Genomic DNA, 16,504 nt, shown 5'->3' with positions numbered 1-16,504 from the left:
ATGGCATCAGTCGCAATCCCATTTGCAAATTTAGCAAGTATTGGTCTGTATTTGGAAATATGATATAGGATTCATTCAAATCCGTCATCTACAGAGACATCAAAAAATGAGTTGAAGACTTAATTGTTTAATGATTTGTTTGAACTTTTCCTGTTTCTTGATTTTATCTGTTTCTTTTCATTTTTAGTGCGCCTTTAGCATTTTATTTAATGGATTTGGAGCGATATAGTTTGCAACTATTGTCAGTTTTGATATTATATTTTTAATATACCTATAGGCCTAAACAGAACTACGTAATATGTAAGCATACTTGATTTAGACCCATAGAATTCATTTTTGTTAGGAGTGCGTTAACCGGTACCACCTTCACTGCCCTTTGCATATATAGGCCTAAACAGTGTACTCTGTTTTTATTACCGATTCCCTGGATAGCTTGATTGAATGGATAAGTAAGACAGAGTTGTATGATTTTTTTTGACTTCATAGGATATTTTGTGAAGATTTACGTACACGCAAATGGAGGTCAATTTAAGTGAGGTCATCTGAATCATCACTAAAATTCATTCACCCGAGTCAAACAATGTGCATATTGTGACCAATATAACTATCATGTAAGGGTAGGCCTATGTGAAAGTTTGAGAATTCAAAGCTCCTCATCGTTATTTCGTTGAGGTCTTTATCAGACGGCCGGAATCAGTCCTTTTGCTGGTTGTACATAAATGTTGTTCCAGATTATTTATCTTCTATGAATGTGATGGGAAAATAATTCATCGCACTGGTTATTGCGTTATATACAAATTTTTGTGTTTTCCTGCTTCATTTGCTGTTTTTGTAGCATCTCTACGCAGTAATTAATTGTATAAAGGGCATATATTCCCTCAAAAAGGGCAAATATTCCCTAAAAAAGAAGAACAGAAAAGAAGATTGTTTTCGATCTTTTCACCTTTATAGTCGTCACTTAAAGAGGAAATCCACTCCACAAAATAGATAAACTCTAAAAGAAAGAAAAATCGATCCCTACAGAACGTTCTAAAATGCCAAAATCGGGTAAGAAATAAGGAAGTTATGACATTTTTGTCTTAATTGTAAATTTTTTTCGGGAAACATTTCTTGACCAGTCCTTGTGAATATTCAAAAGAGCGAGTTGATGATGTCATGTCCCAACGTAGGCTTTGTTATAAATGAAATTCGGAAAATTGTTATTTTTAGCTAATACAGGTAAAATCATATCCATATACCAATATATACCAGAGTTAATATTTGTTTCTTTTTGTTTTGGGTGGTTTTAAGGCAATTTTATATTTATACAGCTGTCATTTGTCATTTTGTCATTTCTGTATTTGATTATCAAATAAATAAGAAATCGTGAGAGTATGCCATCTTCAACTTGTTGATTCGAATATTCATAATGACTGGTCAGGAAGTGTTACCGAAAAAAAAAGTGAAATTTCAAAAAGTCTTAATCTCATCTGATTTTGATAATTTTTGCTCTGTTCTTCAGGGAATTGTTTTCCCTTTCTTATGAAAGTGATAAAATTTTGGAGTGGATTTCTTCTGTAAGAGTTTGGTGCAAGACATAGCACTCCAATGCCCTTTCTTAACTTCTCCTTTTTTATGTCCATCACTCAACCAGCTTTACAGTATGACACGTTGACCCCCTTCCATCCATTCTCTTCAATCAAGAGCGGAGGATGGAATCCATAATGGACTCGGATGCGTCTCCAAGGAACGCGTCCCCGCCTAGCAACGCCGGGCGACACGGGAGAAGCACAGAGTAAACAAACGTGACGGATGATGGCATTGGGCCCCATGCTCTGGCCCGTCTCAATTTCCCCTCTCCTTGAAGACGTCACGTGGTTAATTTCCTGTCCGATTCCTCCTTGTGCTGGCTCACAGGCGCGAACTTTTCTACAGACATAGGCCCATTTTCTTTTGATAACAACTAAGTAGGTCATACGACACAAGTTGTTGTGTTTTTTTCTTTTTTTCTAGATGAAATAAACCTAGATTTTTTTTTTTTTAGTTTTGATTGGTCATTGATAACATAGGCCTACATCTAAACAGGGAGGTGCTCACCTCTCTGATGTTAAATGATGCATGTTCACAATTAACACATCGATTATTATGCCGGCTTTTTTTTTCCAACGACAATAAGGGTGATATTAACAATAATGACATCCGGCAGTTACTAAGCGAGCTCCCTTACATCTTTGCTGTGATTGTGACATGCGTTTGCGATTTCAGTTGTATATTCTCGGGCCACAATAATGGTGGACAAAGTCGAAAGAGAAAAATAAGCACCCTATGTTTCGTAAGGGTTCTAACGGCAAATTAAAAAAAAAAAAAAATCTGGGACCTGTTGGAAACAAAGCAAAAAATTATAATGAGAGTTATACATGCTCGTGTGTCCTCAAAGAGCAGTATATTTGGTATAATAATGTGCAATGGCATAGACTAATACGTTTAATGCAGATCACACATACACACACACACACACACACACACACACACTACACACGCAAAAAGATAAACTTAGTGAGATATAACCATGGAGCTACAAAAGAAAAGCTGTAACAGAGGGAGGCATAATAAAAAGAGAACTTGTCATTGTCAAATGTCACAGCATGAGACGAGTCAAGTCAAGCATTGTCTATTATCCCATATCACAGAACGCACGTCATTCACGGCTCGACTTTTTTTTTGACAGGTTTGATTTACGAACGCAGTCATTGCAGCAGTTGACAACCAGACAAACATTTGTATTTCCAAGGAGCTTCAAAGGAGCTTCCCTGAAGCTCCTTGGTATTTCCCATCCAGCTTGTTCTCCCTCTTTTCCTCCCTACTCCCCCTCCCCCTCTTTCTCTCCCTCTCTCTCCCTTTCCCTCTGTCATGTATGTATTTCTGTCAAGTCTCTCTCTGAATATGTTTTATCACATCACAACTGTGCGTGGCACCGTTTGGAACCTTGGGCCATTTAAACGTTACATAACCATTCTTACGTCTGCTCTAAACTCAAAGGTATAAAGTTAGCACACGTACACATATAACGCTACACGCAGTAACATCGGAGCTCCATGGAGCTCCATGGTATGGTGCAGGACATTATGGAACTTCGCAAAAAAAAATGTAATATATTTATTCTTCTTGACTTTCTATTAGGCTTTTTTTTTCTGGTGTTTTTGATCACTCTTTGGATCGTTAACTCCTTGACAACGGCCTGGGCCACCCGGTCACGGCTAATATCAAACCCTGCCTTTATTAATCATGTTAATTCGTGAGATATTTGATTTTCAAGTATCTCCAATCATTTCTCAGTTAAACTCTCGGGATGCCTGTGTATTCGATGGTTTCATTAAATGTCTTGTGACCATTATTAAGAATTACAAATACTTTATGCTTTAAATATTGCCTTGGTTTGTTTCTGGTTTGGGGTCTTGTTTTTATTTTTGTTTTTATTGATGTTTGTTTTGATGGGGATTCAAGCAACGTTCTCATTGCACAGTGCAGTGGCAAATAGATCGACTTCAGCAGTGTTGATAAGGATCGTATTCGATTCGCTGCAATGACTTAAAAAAAAATATCTATAGTGACATTTACAACGAAAATTATGATGACCATCACCATCATAATCATGAAAATGATGTGTTAATAGTGATTGTAGTGATGATGATGGAAATCATTCTCTTGTTTCCAACGTAAACGTGACTTGCAATATCAATATAATGTTAGGTGGGCTCTTGAAATATTTTTTAAGCATGTGGAATAAATAGGCTACATTTAATTGAATTGAACTGAAATGAAGCCCCGGCAATTTTCAAGTGAAAATGAGACGAATAGTATGTCTGCGTTTAATATCCTCATGCACTGACCATTCGTTCTCTGTCACTTACCAAACGTTTAATCTTGAACATCAGATGCATCATGGGTTATTATTGACGTTCAGATATGAAACCTTCAAAGCATAGAAACATGCACGTAGTTGTGTTAACACATCCTTCGTCCTCTCGGGCATCGGAATCCACACAGACCAAGGAGTGAATATCACAAGCTCATTTGCTCAAACGATCCTCCGGACGAGGTGAACCGAGACACGATAATACCGTTTACTGCGTCCTTTGATAAGCAGAGTCAAGCGCGTTCATTTCTATGTCGTCTGCTACATTCCGAGTGAGCATTCTTCAAATGCGTACGTCCGCTGCTGGATCTACTCGCACTGTTCTTGTCATTGATCTTTATCCCTGGAATCACCGGCAGACAGCGTCTGCTAGATAGAGTCAGCAGCTAGGTAGAAAGTTTGTCCAGGCGAATGGTGTGGCAGAAGAGAATTATTCCAGACTGCGGTAGAATTCGTGCAAATGGATATGAGGGATTACCAGATGAGGTCCTCCTCTTTACCTCACCAGTAAATTGCACCTACTGTCGGGGCTCCCGCTCATTGAGTGAATAGTCCTCATTGAGTTAATAGTCAGTCGGGCAGGGAGGGGAATATTGCGCCGAGTGCTGTGCAACCACTGAGAGCCCGAAGCAGAATCGCTTTGCTCATGTGAGGGCGCACGTCGCCAGTGCGATCCTAAATCAATGACTCTGGCTTGTATTGGTGGTATGCAACTTTTGCTTTCAACCTCTCTGCTTGAACTGTTGATCCCAAGCATTCACAAAATTCCTTCTCAGGTTGATCGTGCATGTGTGCGGTACCTTTTAATCATTTCTTGAGGGCTAGATGTCACTGTCATTTCGTGTCTCGAGAAAGCACGCCATCACGGGTAGCTGACAAGATTGCCTCCGACAGTCGAAATTACAAGCGGCTGGCGCGGACCAGCAGTTGGCTCTTTCAAATCCAATAATCACTCAATTTGAAATACAAATCCAGTGATACCAAGCTCCCACATTGAGAATGGCTTCTCCCCCCCCCCCCCCCCCTTTCTCTCCCGTTCTGTCGCTTTCTCTCCCCTACCGGTACGTACATGTCATAGTTTTATCTCTGTCTATCTATCTATCTATCTATCTATCTATCTATCTATCTATCTATCTATCTATCTATCTATCTATTTCTTCTCTCTCTCTGTTTATGTATTTATCATCTATAATCTATTTTTATAACTATCTATTTTTCTAGCTATTGATTGCAGTGAATACTCCATAGACGGTAACCACTGAAAACTTGAAAAACTAATCAAGACAGAACTAGACACGAAGTATCCAACTCTCTCGTTTCTGAACAAAGACAACGTCAAAATGTTCTAGTTCCATTTTTTATCTTTTTATTGCCCTTTTACTGACGTAGTCCCTATTCAAAGTTGACGAGTATCAGATAGGTAAATTAGATTTTAGTTTGATTTGGGCTTGCACTTTCTTTCTCTATCTCTCTTTCTCTCACTCTGTGCAGAATTCGGGTCATAGTTCCTAATGATGCGTGACGCTGCTAGAAGCTGCAAGAAAGGGGATAAGAGAAGGAGAGAGGAGGGGAGAGAGGGAGAGAGAGAGAGAATGAGAGAGAGAGAGGGAGAGAATAAAACAAACACAAAGAAATAGAGAGATGGGTAAACACGGGTGCATTCCCACGATATCCACGCACTGTGTGCTGTGACGTTTTGCTCGGCTGAGCAGTGGACACGAAAATTTACTATAGAAGTCGCACTTTACAACATATTAATATGTACACTCTTCCACACTGACAGGGTCTATTAATGCAGGGAGGTGAGACAAAATACCCTCCTGATCAATGATATTTCTGACGAGTAGAACAATCAGTAAGTTCGATCACCTTCGCCCTCATCTATCTCCTCCTCCTCCTCCTCCTCAACAGGGTGACCCACGCCTGAGCTTTAAGATGATTTCTATAACTTGAAGCATAAGACCCTCGAGGGTTTATCCCATGAGGTTAAACGGGTCCTGCTGAAACCCCCTCATTATAGCTACCTCGCTATGATCCTAGTGCACAATTACCTCTCTTTGCCTCCTCTTTGGGTATCGTCGACTCCGACCTGCCTCCATTCTGAATAGAAAGAAGATGATGTCTGAAGTTCACTGTGTTTTAGCGCCCTCTATAGATTCCTGCCTCTGGGCCTTCACGGAGAACCACGGGGATTTACGAATTATTATCATTATTATAATTATCATCATCATTATTATTATTATTATTATTATCAGTAGTAGTAGTAGTAGTAGTAGTAGTAGTAGTAGTAGTAGTAGTAATAGTATTATTATTATTATTATTATTGTTATTATTATTATTATTATTATTATTATTATTATTATTATCATCATTATCATTATCATTATGATTAATTTATTCCGTATTCCTTTTAAGTTTCATGAAAGCATCTGACATTGTCTGATCATGGTATTCTGATCACATTATTTTCCGATACAAAAGAATTATTTGTCTTACGCTTTCCCGTAGGGACAACTTTTTGTAACAGCTGTGCACAAGTAATAATAGTCATTTATGCAAACAAGGGCCACAGCTCCTTCGCTTCCCTGTTGCTGAGACGCTTTGTAGGAGTCATATGCAACTTTTTGTCTTCATCTCCTGATCTCCGTTTCGGAGAAGCACTGGTGAGCATAATCTAAGACAGAGCTGAAAGACATAATGTGTGGATTTGTTTGCTTGTTCGTTTGTTTAATAAGTTCTGTTTTGTTTGGAATGCTTTGTTTGATGGTTTGGCTTATTTTATTGCTGTTGTGGCTGTCGTCGTCGTTGTTGATGATGATGATGATGATGATGATGATGATGCTGTTGTTGTTGTTGTTGTTGTTGTTGTTGTTGTTGTTGTTGTTGTTGTTGTTGTTGTTGTTCTTTTCCTCCTCAGATATGAGTACATGTATTAATTTTGCAAATGCAATGACCCTGGACGCAACTCGCTATTATGCAGGCGAGATAATGCTACTGTCGCGGCATTGCTGCCCTCTCTTGTTTAAAACGCTAAAGTGGGTTTCACTTCCCGTGGTTACTGCATTGTGACGTTGACTCTCTCAGCTTTTTATTTTTTATTTTTTTCATAAAGGCTTATACTATATGCACACATTCTAGACGACCGACATGAGAGGCTTTTTTTTTCGGGGGGTGTTGATGTTGTTGCTGGTTGTTGTTGTTGTTGTTGTTGTTGTTGTTGTTGTTGTTGTTGTTGTTGTTGTTGTTGTTGTTGTTGTTGTTGTTGTTGTTGTTGTTGTTGTTTACGATGCCTGTATGTGTCTGTTAAACTAGTTTCACTGTTACAGTCACCCTATTACTATCAACTTTATTCCTTTACTCTCGCCATCATTTATGAGTCATTTCAGTTACCAAGCACTCACACTCTTAACTTTCTCATTTTCTCAAAGGTCTTTGATTATCCTTAGATTTGTTTATACACAGTCGTTTAGAGATATACTTTCGGGATATTTTTTTTTTTTTTTGGTCTTACTCATTATACGCCCTCCTAAGTAATTGGATGCTTTTTAAGAAGTAAATGCAGATATTTTCTCTTAGTCTTTATGTTCAACATAATACACATGCTCTGACTGAGTTAAACCACTTTATTTCAATATTTTATGTAAATTTGTAAACATGATAGGAGAAACGATCTTCCGCTTGTAACACCATAAAGGAAAACATTTTGAAAAGAAGGATGAAGTTACTTGTCACATGTCACATCACATCTACGTCAGATTCTCGCTCCTTTCTTCAAGAGGCACCAGACAACAGACTGAGCCAGCCACCTTGCCGAGAGAGTTAAATGTCACCCCATAGCTGCTCTTCCCCTCCATAAAAGTGTGATTTCCATTAATGTACGCGACACTAAAATGTAATAATCATAGCGTATACAACATGCCATGAAGAAGTCTAGACCCTTGCTCGATCACAGTAATGACGACCAATCTCCCCATTTTGCACTGACATAAATTTTCGTATCTATATCATGTCCGCTTTCCATGCCAGCACTTCTTTTGTTTCTTTTCTATTTTCTCACTTTATGATAATGTGCCGTTGTGTGTATTAGAGAAGAGAGAGAGATAGAGAGAGAGAGGGAGAGAGGAAACAGGTTTTGTATGGCATTATTGTTTTTCATGAATATCGACGCACTGTGGAAAAAAAAAAACCCACTGGAAACGAAATGGCACCCCACACACACATGCACACACACACACACACACACACACACACACGCACACATACAAACAAACAAAGAGAGAGAGAGAGGGAGAGAGAGAGAGAGAGAAACAAGCACAATCCAAAACTAAACGACAGGCTGACAACACCTGCCGGATTTTAAAAACGTTGAACAAACGGTGAGTATAGCTAAGAGTGGCATATTGGCATCAAATCTTTCCATGGAAATGCTCCCCCCCCCCCACCCTCCCTAAACAATTCAAACCATGACCAATATCAAACTTTGTTCGTTTTACAGTGACACAAATGATCACGATCTTGCAGTTACGAGCGAGTTTGTTCTCTGGGGAGATGGAATTTAATAGAATTAATTAATTAAACCAGAAAAACAGGGCAGGGTCATGTTGGTATCAAAGCCATAATAAAAAGGGTTTTGGATTTTAGTAAATCCTGAAAAGGTTGTGTCAACATCAGCACAGATCCAATTAACCACTCTGTTTTTTACTATGACGTCATTATTTGTCCGTGGAATGAAAAAAAAAACGGAAAAAAAGATTGAATTACGAATTTGTCATGGTATTTCACGTGTTGAGCAGTGTCACGAAAAAAAAAGGAATGTATGTAGACTCTATATTCGCAGAAATTGTAATATTCTCTATTTGTAACGCTCTCTATTTTTAGCTATACGTGACTAATGCAGCATGCTGCGGGTCTTCCTATTCCAGTTGAAAGTTTAGTTTAGTTTATATTTCGTGTATCATATTGAATTGTTATGACAAAATCTACAACTTTCATATGATACAAACAAGAGTACTCACACCAACCTGCGCAAGCTAGTTGATCTAACAACTCACTCGTTATCATTGGCAGTTATACGCTTTGCCTTGTATCACACTTATCAATTCCATGGTCTTTCACTTTTCGGTCCTGTTAAGTGACTAAAATGTATTCCCTCTCTCTCTCTCTCTCTCTCTCTCTCTCTCTCTCTCTCCATCTCTCTCTCCCTCTGTGTGTGTGTGTCTGTGTATCTGTGTCTGTCGATGTAATCTTCAACACGCAAAAACTTGCTTTCAGAACTTCTCGAGATTGCCGCGGAAGTTGGCTGAGAATTAGAAACTAAGGCAAACATAAGTTGGAGCGGTGTGTGGGAGAAATATGAATTGAGGTCGACAATAATGATAATCTAGACTATGACAATGCGGAAACGGGGGTAGGCTCTCTTTTTTTTGGGGGGGGGGGGGGGTTAAGAAGAACCAACTTCTATGCCCGTCACAGGCGGAGGAGATTATATGAAAATAAGTGTGTAAACACCAGACATGCCAGATCAAAACATTGATTCGGGAAATACGGTATCCTCTTGTCAGGTCACTCCATTTTGATGCACCACGCATTTTGGCATATCTGCATGTTATACGTTGGGGCTAACGTAGCTATCAAGCAATGATAAAGCGTGGATTCTACCACCATATAACTTAATTACATTTCATTTATTTATTTCAGCATGGCACAGGATTCAGCCAACACGGCTTATCTTCCTCATGTCCGTGCATCATAAGGTAAAATAATGATATTTAACAAGGCATATTATATACATGTACGTGGAAGTATATACATCATAGAATTAGAATTAGATGAAACAAAGTAGAGCAATATTTACAATACACATTATCATCTCTGGCAGATTACTATTAAGAGAATGCGTATGTTACAACCAAAGATGAAGTATATATATATATATATATATATATATATATATATATATATATATATATATATCATGTTATGGTGTTTGCCCCTGTATGTGGGTTACGTGTCATTTTTACCGAGGGGGCAAGGTTGTCAGGATAGTGGTATGTCACATCGTCGTTTCATAATCGATGTAAATGCAAAAAAAAAAAAATGAGTAAGAATATAAGAAGAGAACTATATTCTTCTTCGTTGTTTAAGATGCAGATGCAACGAGGATGGTAGGAGCGGTATCATCATTGTTATCTCATCGAAATAAAATGTATACATGTATTATAATGATGCTGGGTACACAGCATATAATGTAGACCCAAACACACCAGTATTTATTTGCCAGTTCATGCATTATACTAGGTGTTATAAAAAAAAAAACATTTCCCACTTTTGATGCTTAATAGTTCGAAGACTATATATCAGATAAAACTGTCATTGATATGAGTAATAGCTGAATAGTGTACAATTTTGTTGGAGGTGATTTGAATATAAATACCTATATCAGTTTCATGAAATCTATTATTAATTTCAAAGTTAGGTTCCAGATTTTGGTCAAATTTTAACCCTCTGTACAAAACCTGAACTTTACACAGAAACTAATGATGTGTATGTGAGTGTGTACTTACAATGACCCGGAACAATGGACATGGATACCACCTGTTCAGAGCTCTGCTCCAAGGTGCGTGAATGCTTGATTAATTATTCATGATGGATTGCCCTGGGCACTGCTAGTCTGAATTCTTGGCAAAGGGTGAAATGCATTCACATGAAAAAATAAAGCACATGTTTTCATGTGCGAGCATACACCACGTTTCAGAATGAATAAAGACTAGCTGTGAAAGTGGAATTCCTCATGAATAAGCAATGGAGCATTCAAATCCTGGTCATTGTTCAGGAGCATTGTCTGGGTATCAACTACACACTCCCATACACACCAACTGACTTCTGTGCAAAGTTAAAGTTTTGTACAGACAGCTGACAGAGGGCTGAAAATAGAGCAAAATCTGAAACCTAACGGAAAAATCAATGTTCAATTTAATGAAACTGCATCATGCTTTCATTTTAAAATTGCCTCCAACAATGCTGTACACTATTCAGCTATTGTTCATATCAATATCAGTGTTATCTAATGCACAGTTTTTGAACTATTTAAGGATCAAAAGTGGGATTTTTTTTGTAACACCTATTACCACGGAGCAACAACATCTCCATGAATATACTCTCGCTCCCTCTTCCCCCTCCTCTACAGTCTCTCTCTCTCTCTCTTTCACGCTGCCTTCTTATCTTCGTCATTATTATGTCAACTACAAATATCCATCCTTGTGCCCATATCATGTATCGAAGAATAGTAATGCTCAAATTAACGTAATAAAAGATAAACACAGTGACTACTTCGATATCAATTACCGTAACCGATGCATGGACAAATTTACTTGATACAAACATCACCTGTGTTCTATCGCAGGCAACAGGCAGTATTTCATTTTGTCGTTTGATCAACTTATCAGAAAGATATGAGGGGAAAATGATGAAGTTGCCATGGCAATCATGAAACAAGCAAACCGGAAAGAGCATGCACAGTCATCTTAGAATACATTTGTACACGGAGAAGCCCTTCACAGCTCTCCCAACCGGAAAATCAGAGACATCGTTTAATTTGATGAAAAAGGACATTTAGTGAACAATATTGTCAATTGACCAGCCAGTGGTACCTACGTCAAAGCAAATGCACGTAGAGTCATTATGCCGATACTTCTTGATACACACATAATTTCGTTCTATCTGTACTCAAATAACCTGCGATGCTACTCTTTACAGACACAGAACACAGTGACATGTTTTTACTAGCAATGTGAAATCATGCCTGATCAAGAGTTTGGCGAACGATATCCATGTTATTGAATGAGAAAGTACAAAAAGAAATGATAATTGAATAATTTCGTACACTCTTTTTGTGTGACCTTCATGGAAACTTTATAACGTCTTTTCTGATATTTTGTACTGCAGTATTAGACGACCATTTCAAAGTGGTCGTATATCTCTAATATCAGGAGAGGATATTTTCAAAAGAACCGTTGAGATGGTACAAACAAAATGCCAACTTGCCTTGCCTTTCCGCTACATTTTATATAACTCATACAACCCCAGTTATCAACATCATGCTTAATCACATTAAACTTTGCCCCCTACGGCACTTGGTCAACTAGAATGTCCAGTATAACAACAAATTATTAGTCTTTTCAATCAAAAAGAAAAAAGGTCATGTTTAACAAAAACTTGAAAAAAACACACAACAACAACCAACAACATAATATTATTCAAACCACATCTTCGGCTAAATCAGAGAAGAGGCAGTGACATAATCAAGTTATAATTTCCCATTCATTTTTTTTTTCACAAACTAAGAATACCAAACAACAATTTTTTGTTTTAATTGATAACTTAGCACGTAGGCCTAGATCGGGTAATACCTCTTCCCTCTGAAAGTTATCACTGTTATCTACCACAACACTTACAATTACATTAGACGTATGAAATACTTATTCGTAGTTTATATATTTTTATACATGACCCGTCTCTTGGAGACTGCAGAGGAAAATACTGTATAATGACTTGTGGGCTATGGCATTAGCACCTCTTCAGAGTCACACACGGCCGGGTCACAAAACGGATTTGATCCGGTAGAAAATGAGCCGGATTAGTCTCGGAATGGAGGGTAATTTATGCTACAGTCACACACGGCCGGATTTCGAACCGGGTCCAAAAGGAATTAAAACCGTATCGACCGGATTCGAGCCGTAGAGACCCGTGTTGACCCGTATTGAACCGAGTAAACGACATCCACTTTATCGACCCCTATATCGAACCGTGTCAACCCGCTTAGACCCGTACCGACCCGGATGTATATCTTGTCATCATCCGTTGCATGAAGGCAATGCGGTATATGGCAAGGGTCCATACGGTTTTACACTGCGCGTTTAAGCGGGTCGATGCGAGTCAATCAGTCAATGCGGTTCGAACCGGGTCATTTCGGATATCAATACGGAATTGAAATCCGTGAGAAAATTTTGAACATGACCAAAAAATTTTCACCGCCGTATCGTAGCCCCCGGAATCCATCAGGAATTGACACGGGTTACGATGCCGGTCAATGCGGGTCTCTACGGCTCGAACCGGGTCGATATGGTTTTAATTCCTTATGGACCCGGTACAAAATCCAGCCGTGTGTGACTCTAGCATTAGTTCGTGAAAATATATGACGTGATGTCGTGTACTCTAAAATCTCGTATTTCTCCCATCGTGCACTCTTCCAGTTCTACTGGAACCTCTGCCCTTCTATTTGTTCGATTTTTCTGTCTCATGAGTAGTGGAGCTGCAATTTAATGCATATATGCCAAGAGTAGAGTATATCACTGCTCCGAGTGTTGTACATAATTTATACAGACTCGGTGCCTAAGTAACATCCCTCAATCTACAGCACGCAGATGACATGATTGTATGCGTCAATCACGTACACATACCATTATCATACGATGTACAAAGTGGTACAGACAAACACGCACATGCACTTTGATACAATATCGATAAAATTGCTTCCCCTATAGATTTTGCTCTTTAGCTTTTGAAATGTTTGTCTTTCACCAGAAAGCACGCTGCGTAGAAAAATGGTTTATCAGTGTATTCAAAACGTTATGTACTGTATATCTTTTCTTTTGACTTTGTGACGCACCAAAAAATAAGCCAGTTCGTCATGTGCACATTATAGCAGTAAAAAAAAAAAAAAAAAAAAAAAAAAAAAAGACATTTCTTTTTTTTTTCAAGCTATTTACGCACTTCACTCGTTTTAAAAGCGACATTATGCAAAAGCTAGTCCGATGTCTGGTCACAATTTATGAAATTCATGTTCAAACGAAGAACAAACTATAGCTTAGACCTGGGCCCTGTTGAATATTATGTCAGACAATCAATGTAAGTCAGTTATCAGCAAAGCAAATGTGAGTATTCAGACTGGGTATGTTTGATATTCTGATTAATGCAACGTTTCATGCAACAGGGACCAGAATAGTTTGTTAGTTCATACTTTTGGAAGTATCCAGTTCATTGTTTTGCATTGAATGCATTAACAAACTTTTTTTTTTCGAAATATTGCCAAATGCTGGACTTTAATAAACACTTTGTTGCTGTCAGGTGGATGTGCTGGCAAGCATGAGGATAGCATGAATGATCATTACATCACAGATGCTTAGCTCAGTGAATTTACAAACCTTAATGCCCAGTTGGCATAGAATACTAATCACCTTTTCCTGCTCATGCGCAAAGTGAAACTACAAACTATAGCTTATTCACCTGTTCACAATAAATACACTTCAATACCGGAGATCTTATTCATATTTGTGAATGAAATCCTGGAATAGTTTTCTGATTGTTTAAAAGAACTGTCTTCTGTTATAAAGTCCACATGAAAGTATTCACCTTCATCATCTTTATCATCTTTGATGATAGTGATTACAGAATATCGCCCTTTTACGCTTCAAAATCTTTGCTTGACAAAAACAAAGCTGTTCTGCATTTCATTCATAGTCCTCCATGATAAGTCATGCCTGCATGCATGCATAGTATTATGAACATGATCCTTTAGCAGTGTTTTGTTTGAATCGAGTCGCAGAATTATAAGACTTATATACTTATATACTTGCAATATGAAGATTCGTTTTGTTCACACTGAGATCATTAAGGGCAAGTTTCAAAGATAATAAAGTTGTTTAGGGGTGGCACCTTCAGGTTTTGTTTGAAAATCAAATCCAAAGCTTTCTATTGTCTTATCCAAGATGATGGATTAGGAATCCTGTCGTACTGACATCGCAAGAGGGAGCGAAATATCTGCTTAAAGTGTGGATGCTTTTGGGCGTATATGAGAGGGTTAATGCAGCAGTTGACGGACATGAGGATGAAGGTGTAGATGGAAGGGATCTCGTGTCCCGGGATGAGTACGCACAGACTGTGGGGCATCACGCAGAGGAAGAAAGCGCAGACTACCAGAAAGAGGTTCACGTTGATTTGACTGTCCCTTTGGCGTGTTTCCATCCTTGATGGGGCGTGGCCCTGATGCGATCCCTCCTGAGTTGGATTCGGGCACATCGCCGACTGACTGGCCGCTGATTGAACCGTTGCGGCGCCGCTTTGCGCCAGCACTCGCCGCTGCTGCCTCACTCGCATGAAGATCTTAACATAGCAATAGATGATGAGGAGAAAGGACAGGAAGATGTTAACAAAGGCGATGGACTCGTAGATACCAACTGGATCTTCCTTACTCAACCAGCTGCACCAGTGCTGCTCGCTGGAGTAACCCAGCGTCTCGATATTGAGGACTTCTGGTACAAGCAGACAGAGTATTGACTGGAACCAGGCAACGGCCAGCATGAGGCACAATCGAAAGGGTTTGTAGAGCCATTGGTAGTCAGCTGGTTTTCTCGTGATCAGATAGTAGCGGTTGAAGGCGATGAGAGCGAGAGTGAGCACGCTGGTTATTGTGAAGATGTAGACAGAGGCTCCTACCATCTGACAGAAGGTGTGGTCCAGGGGCCAACCTGCAGGGTGGACCAGTCCTAAAGACTGGAAGGGGAGCATGGCGCACGTGAGGAGGTCAGTAACGCTGAGACTGAGTACGAACACGTTCGTAATGGTCTGGAGTTTCCGTGAGACGGCCACGGCGACGATCACGAGGCCATTACCAGTGATACCAGCGATGGAAGTGACGCTGAGAATGGCGGCACCGATGGCGCGGTGGACGAAACCGACTTGAAACATCTCCTCTGGAGCTTCGTTGACATGAAGTGTACAATTTTGCATCGCCATTAAGAGCCTCACTGTCAGTCACAGTAATTGTCCGATGAGGAAATCAGTGTCAGCAAAAGAATGTAAAAAATGATCAACGATTTTTTTTCTTCCCTTCCGTGTGGAAATGTCAAGCAGATAATTACTCCCAGCGAGGACGTCCCCTTGAAGGTAAATAAAAAAAAATCTTCTTACGTTGTATTTGTATTTACGTTAGTAAATCAAAATGCTTCCAATCGCAAATGAAAGAACGATTTAAATGAGCATCAGATGAGAATCCGTCAACTACTTTTAATGTCAACAAATGATTCTGAGCACTTAGTCAACAGACCAACTCTCGGCAGCGGAGACTAGACGGTAAGAGTTACAGGATGGCGTGTTTCCAATGCAGCTTGCTACAGCTATCGGACGGCGAACAAACTAAGAAGGACGGCGCTTTTGCGCGCGCATACAGAGGGAATGAATCAACACGTGCAGTAAAGTATTTCACTGATAAACAAGGGGTACGAGGAATGACCGGACTTGGCGGCAGTTTGCGTTGGAAGACGTAAAAAGTGACACCATTTTTGAGCTGGATTTTGGTTAAGCCAATTACTGATACCGATACTATACAATTACCGATGAACCAGAATGACAATTATTTGTCATATCCCTCAATTTCTTGATTTTGAGTCTTATATACACAAGGGCTGAAAACTTTGCTATCACTATGCAATAACTTCATTTGCACATGTACAACCTCGCCATCCTGTATGCATGCTGTCAATCGTGCTTGTTCGTTATAAGGATTTATGTTTCATTTTTCTTTTTTGTTTTAGTTATCATTTTTAAGTGATT

General features: G+C 39.1%; 2 protein-coding genes across 2 annotated transcripts in view; both read right to left on the bottom strand.

Annotated features, from left to right (window-relative positions):
- Positions 1-3,984, bottom strand: part of LOC140243891 (protein shifted-like) — a 41,192-nt gene extending 37,208 nt beyond the window's left edge. Inside the window, exon 1 of the mRNA XM_072323564.1 lies at positions 3,891-3,984. Within this exon, the coding sequence (XP_072179665.1) occupies positions 3,891-3,923 (33 nt within the window). The 5' untranslated portion in view covers positions 3,924-3,984. The remainder of the gene's footprint in view (positions 1-3,890) is intronic.
- Positions 3,985-14,644: 10,660 nt separating this feature from the next.
- LOC140243879 (octopamine receptor beta-2R-like) lies at positions 14,645-15,643 on the bottom strand. Its single transcript, XM_072323553.1, has one exon. The coding sequence runs from the start codon at positions 15,638-15,640 to the stop codon at positions 14,645-14,647; it is 996 nt and encodes a 331-aa protein (XP_072179654.1). The 5' UTR covers positions 15,641-15,643.
- Positions 15,644-16,504: the final 861 nt, after the last annotated feature.

Source organism: Diadema setosum, chromosome 2 (assembly GCF_964275005.1).
Source record: "Diadema setosum chromosome 2, eeDiaSeto1, whole genome shotgun sequence".
Lineage (NCBI taxonomy): Eukaryota > Metazoa > Echinodermata > Echinoidea > Diadematoida > Diadematidae > Diadema > Diadema setosum.
This window is presented reverse-complemented; position numbering and strand designations above follow the sequence as displayed.

Coding starts and splice junctions, on each gene's coding strand:
- LOC140243879 (XM_072323553.1), bottom strand. CDS start 15,640: ATGTTTCAAGTCGGTTTCGTCCACCGCGCCATCGGTGCCGCCATTCTC.